This window comes from Sminthopsis crassicaudata, chromosome 4, assembly GCF_048593235.1.
Source record: "Sminthopsis crassicaudata isolate SCR6 chromosome 4, ASM4859323v1, whole genome shotgun sequence".
Lineage (NCBI taxonomy): Eukaryota > Metazoa > Chordata > Mammalia > Dasyuromorphia > Dasyuridae > Sminthopsis > Sminthopsis crassicaudata.
This window is the reverse complement of record NC_133620.1, coordinates 343,494,781-343,501,696: the sequence shown is the minus strand read 5'-3', so window position 1 is coordinate 343,501,696 and position 6,916 is coordinate 343,494,781. Positions and strand designations below refer to the sequence as shown.

Below are 6,916 nucleotides of genomic sequence, written 5' to 3'. Positions count from 1 at the left end.
CAAAGATTCCAATCCTATTTTCAATTCCCTTGTACTAATACCTTTCTGTGTAGGGTTCAAAAGCAGATTATAATCAGGGACTATTTTTCGGAACGTACCATTTTACCTTTAGTACAGGGAACATTGACCAGCCTCAGAATTGTCCCACTGGGAAAAATATTTGATAATATCCTTTAAAACGAATCTTCTTTAAAAAATTACGCTACAAGCCTCACTTGGAACTGGCGAGTCTTCTCCTATTCTTTAAAAACTATGGTATCGTCCAGAACCCGCCCTAATCTTCCGAAGATTGGCTAGCCTCGCTCCGCTCATCTCGTTCATAGTGTCCTATAGCAGTGCACGTTTTGGTCGCACTGATCCTGCGGCCGGGGAGGCGGGGCTGGGAGGCACCCCCCGCGTGCCCGACGATTGGCTGATCCGGCCAACGCATGGGGACGCTAGTCCCAAGAGACATTGAACTACGAGTCCCAGCGTGCCGCGGAAGAGTCTATTGTGCGCTTGCGCGGGGGCGGGGCGGGCTGGCTCCTTTATATAAGGCAGCACAGAGAGCTGGGAGGCAGCAGTTGGAAGTTGGCAGGTGAAGGAGGCAGGTTGGGAGGGGTAGAAGTAAAGGAGGAGGCGGAAGCTGTGCTGTCGGAAGGGGGAGGGGGGAAAGAAGGAGGAGGCGGAGGAGGAGGAGAGCTTAGAGCTGAGCGCCGAGCCAAGGGGGAGATGAGTTTGTCCGTCCTCGGCTGAGGCTCCCGGCCGGGGCCAGGGAGCGGGAAGCGGGGCCGGAGCGACACCCGTGGAAGTGGGAGGAAGTGGTCGGAAGTGGTCCTGGGACTTTAACCCCTTGTGGGCTCTGCGGCAGGGGATTTAACCCTTTACGGACCCAGGCTCTCACAGGCGCGTCATCTGGTGGCATTAACCCTTTCGGGACTGGGTTCTTTAACCCTTTGGACTTTTCACCTTGCTGCTTCTGCTACTCTCGCTGGCTTTGCCCCCGATTCTGGGGAGGGGGGGGGCCTGAGGTGAGCCCTCCCCCAACACACCCGCATACACACTGTTTTTGGTGCTGCAGACTTTGAGCCCCGCCAGCTAGCTTGCCCGCCGAGCTAGGGGGTTCTTAACCCTTTGCTGACCCAGAAGCGCCCTTTCCAAGTTTGGAGTGGAGTTCGTAGGCGGAAGGCTCAACAATAAGAAGACATCCGTGCTGCCGGCGTTCAAGACAAGACCCGCGGGACAATTAAAAATACTTTTTTCTTTTAAAAGGAAAGAGACTTTGTGACTATATAAAATTTTTTTCCAACTCTCTCAGAAGAGGACTCCATCCAGTCATGGCTGAGCCATTTCTGTCTCAATGTCAGCAGCAGCAACAGACTTCTCAAACTTCTTCCAACTGTACAGGTGCTATGGGCAGAGCGGAGCGTTATACTGAGCCCCCCGGGGAGGACTGTAGGTGGCAATCGAGAGCTTCTCCTGAACTTGATGCGATCCTTGGTAAAGAGAAGGGAGGGGAGAATCCAGCCCCAGCTTCTCCTCCCAGGGCGACTGTGGCGTGCCTAGACCCTGGCTGCCCAGACGGGGGCGAGAAGGGCCCGAACCACGACGATCTGACAGCTGTCGGGGCTGCTGCCGCACCGCCGTTGGGTGAGGGGCCCAGGCCCGGAGCCCAGCCTCCGCAGTCGTGCCAAGGTTATGGGGGCGACAAGTTTGCGGTTCCTATCGGGGAAGAAGAGGAGGCCTGGCGGCAGCAGCAAAGACAGCTGGGAAAGAAGAAGCACAGGAGACGGCCTTCCAAGAAAAAGCGGCACTGGAAGCCTTACTACAAGCTGTCTTGGGAGGAGAAGAAGAAGTTCGACGAGAAGCAGAGCCAGCGGGCATCCCGGGTTCGAGCCGAGATGTTTGCCAAAGGACAACCCGTCGCCCCTTACAACACGACCCAGTTCCTGATGGATGACCATGATCAGGAGGAGCCAGACCTGAAAACTGGCCTCTATTCCAAACGGGCGGTGGCCAAGTCGGACGATACAAGTGATGAGGACTTCTTGGAGGAGGCGGGAGAAGAGGATGGGGGCAGTGATGGGATGGGGGGGGACGGAAGTGAGTTTCTCCAGAGGGACTTCTCCGAGACCTATGAACGGTACCATGCGGAGAGCCTCCAGAACATGAGCAAGCAAGAATTGATCAAAGAATATATGGAGCTAGAGAAGTGTCTCTCCAGGATGGAGGATGAGAACAATCGGCTGCGGTTGGAGTGCAAGAAGTTTGGGGAGGACTCTCGGGTAAGAGAACTAGAGTTGGAGCTGGATCGGCTAAAAGCTGAGAATCTCCAGTTGGTGAAAGAGAACGAACTGCACAGACAGCAGGAGAGAGCGCCTCTTTCCAAGTTTGGAGACTAGTCAAACTTTTTGGGGGAGGGGGAAAAGGGACTTTTTATGGTGATGGAATGTAACATTATATACATGTGTATATGACAGTGAACCTTTTTATGACATAATCAAAAAAGAAAAACCCCATGGCTTTGTATTGTTTTAAAATTTTAGCTATAATGTAGTGGGTTTTTTTTTCCTGTTCTTTAATTATGTGAAATCTGAAGGGTTGCTTTTCTTGTTCTCCTTTTTAGAAGAAATGAATGTGTATTTTTTGGATGTAAGTAAATTTGACTCAAATTATAATGCATTTTTTTCTGTTTAACCAAAAACAACAAAAAACCCTCAAAACAGGGAGTTATAAGGTGGCCAAATCTGAAAACCATTAAATCCATTCTATAGTTACAATAAATTTAATATTTATAAATGTAACAGTTTCAGTGTGATTTCTAGAAATATCAAAATAATATTCTCTGGCAGAGAATACTTTTAGATTTTGTGTTTAATCCTGGGGTATTAAAAAAGGCATATTTGGTCGGTAATGCAAAAAACTTCTATAGCCCTTTATTAAAGGTTCTCCAGCTTTTATGTATTTTTCCCTTAAGTAACTTTAAATGTTCACTACAATATAACCTGGCAAAATACCGCAGTGTTAATTCTGTTTGCTTTCTAGTGCCTTGATATTTTATTTTACTGTGCTGTTGGAAACTGCAAGATGTTTGGGGCAGCAGGAGGTGGCAGCAAGATTTTGCATGTTTATAATTCTAGAGCCTGAAACTTTTTTTCCCCTAATAGCCATTCAAAAAAACATGCTGACAAACATGTAAACAAAATGTTAGAAGAGTGAACAATTGACAGCCCCAATTTCCTTGGTACAAGTTGGTTTTTAGCAAGCTTATACTCTTGTGAGGCTGGATGGAGTGCTGAGAAGTGGTTGGTAAATCCTTTGTTTTTTTTAAATGCTGGCTATGGTTAGGATAAGAAATTTGGGTTGCTCCTTTTTGTTGCGGGGAAAATTGCATTTAAAAGAAGGAATGGCTATTTTAGGATTCCAAGAACAGTTGTTCAATTGAGTGGCTTACCATGCAGAACTAGATTTATGGATTACCTACCTTTTTCCCAATGCCTGGCAAACCTTTTTTTTTTTTTTTTTTTTTTTTTTTTCCTCTACCTGCATCCAGAGTAAGGTGCTTAGAACCCTAAGGCAGGTAGTAGGAAATTTCAAATGCTCACTGTAGATCTTGAAATATCAACTGCTGGGGGCTCTCCTGGGAATCAGCTGCCCTGTTGCTAATTCTCAGGATTGATGATCAGTAGTAGCAAGGTAATTTCTGCCCCATGCTGATGGGAACATGAACATAATTCTCCATCTCAGTGGGATCTGGATCAAAAAAAGTCATAGCCAATATAAACCCTAATAAAATGGTAGCCATTTTAAATGTTCTAACTTATCTGTTAAATGATTTCCAGTTAACATACTCACATATATCTTGAAACCTAAGAGAAAAAATCAAAGTACTTAATTCCCTAGAGTTCAGATTGAGGGGGTTTTGCAGTTAACATTAGGGGGGGGAGCACTCACACTCTGTCCTGACTGGAACATTCCTATTATATAACGAGGAAAATTCAGAGAGTGAAAATAGAATACCAAAATGTATCTTCAGTAAGATAAAAGCAAATCCAGGGAAATTACAACTGGTCAGAATTTGCCGAGAGATTACTAAATATTGAGCAGGCCACATTCTGAGAGATGTTCCACTGGAAAAAAAATGTATTATCAGTTCTTCCTTTGGACTAAATATTAAAAGTTTATTTTGGTAAATAATTTTTGCGTTTTCAATTCTCCTTCTAACATGACATCATACAGAAGTACCAGCAAATTATTCTATGATGGCAAAATGACAACACTGCCCTCTGGCTTTGCATACAAAATAGGTTTTTTTTTTTTTTTTTTAAGTTTGAGTATTAACAGTTAACCTTTGGTCATAGGGCTTATAAATAGAAAAAAGGCAGGTTGTTTAGATCTTATTTTGTTAGCACTGGAAGGATGCAGTCAATCTTGAAAATAATTTAAATGTATTACCTATAATAAAATCTATGGTCAACTTTTGGCAGAAATTTAGTTATTTAGTACCTATCCAAATAAATTTTGAGTGATTTTTACTGAGTCATGCAATCTCCCCTATGAATTTTGCTCATGGAATGCCCTTTACAGATAGGAAATTCAATCTGGAAACAGTTTTGTATTAAATTTCCATAACCAAGATACAAATACCATAACAAACTTTCAAGAAAGGTAGGAGCTACATATATTTAACTAGTTATAGCATTTTTGGCAGAGAGACAGTTCATCAACTTAATTATCTGTTCTAACAGATTACACTGATAAATTCACAAATGATACTCAAATCCATCCTAATTATTAGACCCTCTTTTTTTTTTTTTTTTTTAAAGTCATAGGACATTTAAGTGTTAGAACTTCCAGATTTTTTTCCCTTCCCTTAAAAACAACAGATTGCAAAGTATGGTATAAGGACCATATGATCCCAGGATATTCCTGAGGGACAAGCTGTCAAAAGATTTTATTTTCCTATTGAAGCACCCCCTTTTCCAATTACATATCTTGAGGTTAGATTTTTTTTCATATAATTAACCAAAACAATATTGTAATAGATTGGAGAAACAGATAAGGTAACCAAATGTCTTCTATAAAGCCAGGCATTGAGATTTGCAAAAATATGTAAAAGAATGACATTTTCTAAACTTATGCTGTTTTTCAAAAAGTATTAACACTCAACAGGCTATTTTAAATTAATATTTTAAAACTTTTCTAGTTACCAATAAAAAAGTTTGCTGGGATCATCAATTTTTGAGAACCTGGAAAACTGCTGCAAATCAGAAGAACCACTTAATCTTTTTGGTGACTATCAAAACTGGCCAAGGAATATGCAGGTTTGTGTAAGCTGTACCCTAAACATTCAATGGTACCAACCATTAACTGTCACCCCTTGGTGTAATTCTGAGCTTCACTTCCAAAACAAGCCAGGTAATTCTGTGCTAGGCTGTAATTCAAAGAGATTCTCCAATTACTAGCTTGTATGTTGACCATTTTATAAGTTCTTTTTGAATTCTAGTTTCAATTGGTTATGATGATGCATACTCTCTGGTTGTTCTTAAAGGGGAGTAATCACAGTAAGAATATTATATCCAAAATATAAAGGGACCTTCTGACCAAAAGCCATTCCTCTAGAAGTATTAGGACATGAAAAAGAAAATTGTCAATAACCACAGAAAAACATGCTCCAAATAAATGAGAAATGAGAATTTAGAAATCTGAGATTTCACTTCATATGTTAAATGGAAAAATAATAAAAGACCAAGGGAAGAGAATGACAGGTACATTGATACACTGTTGATGGAATATTATGATAGGAGTGAAGTGTTAGTCCAATTATTCTGGAATCCATTTTGGAATTTTGCAAGAGAAGTGACTCAACTGTCCAAACTCTTTGGCACAACTACTGGCAATATACTCAAGAAAGTCAAAGACAGGAAAAATAAGATGCAACATACAGAATATCCCAAAAGTCAGTACAGTTTTAAGTCCACTAAGACTTTGGGACACTATACACATATATTGTATCTAAATTATACTGTAATATATTTAACATATATAAGACTGCTTGCCATCTGGGGGAGGGGGTTGGGGGAGGAAGGGAAAAAATCTGAATAGAAGTAAGTGCAAGGGATAATGTTGTAAAAAATTACCCATGCATATGTACTGTCAAAAAATGTTCTAATTATAAAATAAAATAAAAAATTAAAAAAAAAAAAAAAAAAAAAAGACTTTGGGACACATTGAACCAAAATAAACATAACACTTTTGATGGCAGCAAAGAAAGTACTCCTTAATTGGGGAATGACTAAAAACCTATGGAATACAAAGATAACATCTTGTGTATTTCTCCCCACTGAGGCAATTGGGGTTAAGTGACTTGCCCAGGGTCACCCAGCTAGAAGTGTTAAGTGTCTGAGGGCACATTTGAACTCAGGTCCTCCTGACTTCAGGGTTGGTTCTCTATCCACTGTGCCACCTAGCTGCCCCTTTGTGTAGTTAAAAAAAAAAAAAAAGTCAGAAAAATGGGAGATTTGCATGAACTAATGCAGAGTGACAAAAGGAGTACAAAAAATATTCTCTTCAAATGGAGAGATCTCCCTAAGAGGAATTTAACTCTTAATGGAAAATATGAAACATCCCTTCATTTATAACAGCTGAAAAATAGATGACTACAACTGAGTATTATACACATTACCGGATTCAGTCATTTGTATCTTTTTTTTTGGGGGGGGTCACAATATAGGGTTCAAAGAAAGATGGACTTGGAAATAACTGATTTAAAGACTAAAAAGGTATCCAATTTTTTTTAAAGATCATTGTAATGAATCAGGTTATAGTTCTGGCTATATCACTTACAAGTTTCATTTGTCAAATGATTACCTATGCCATAAGTCTGTCAGGATCTAATGTAGAATGTTTCTAGTTTTCAAAGGGAGTCTTATTAACA

General features: G+C 40.9%; 1 protein-coding gene across 1 annotated transcript; it reads left to right on the top strand.

Annotated features, from left to right (window-relative positions):
• The first annotated feature begins 555 nt into the window (after nucleotides 1-555).
• On the top strand, nucleotides 556-2,783 carry HEXIM1 (HEXIM P-TEFb complex subunit 1). The gene has a single exon (XM_074261032.1). It carries the CDS (start codon nucleotides 1,317-1,319, stop codon nucleotides 2,379-2,381), a length of 1,065 nt encoding a protein of 354 aa, XP_074117133.1. The 5' UTR covers nucleotides 556-1,316; the 3' UTR covers nucleotides 2,382-2,783.
• Nucleotides 2,784-6,916: the final 4,133 nt, after the last annotated feature.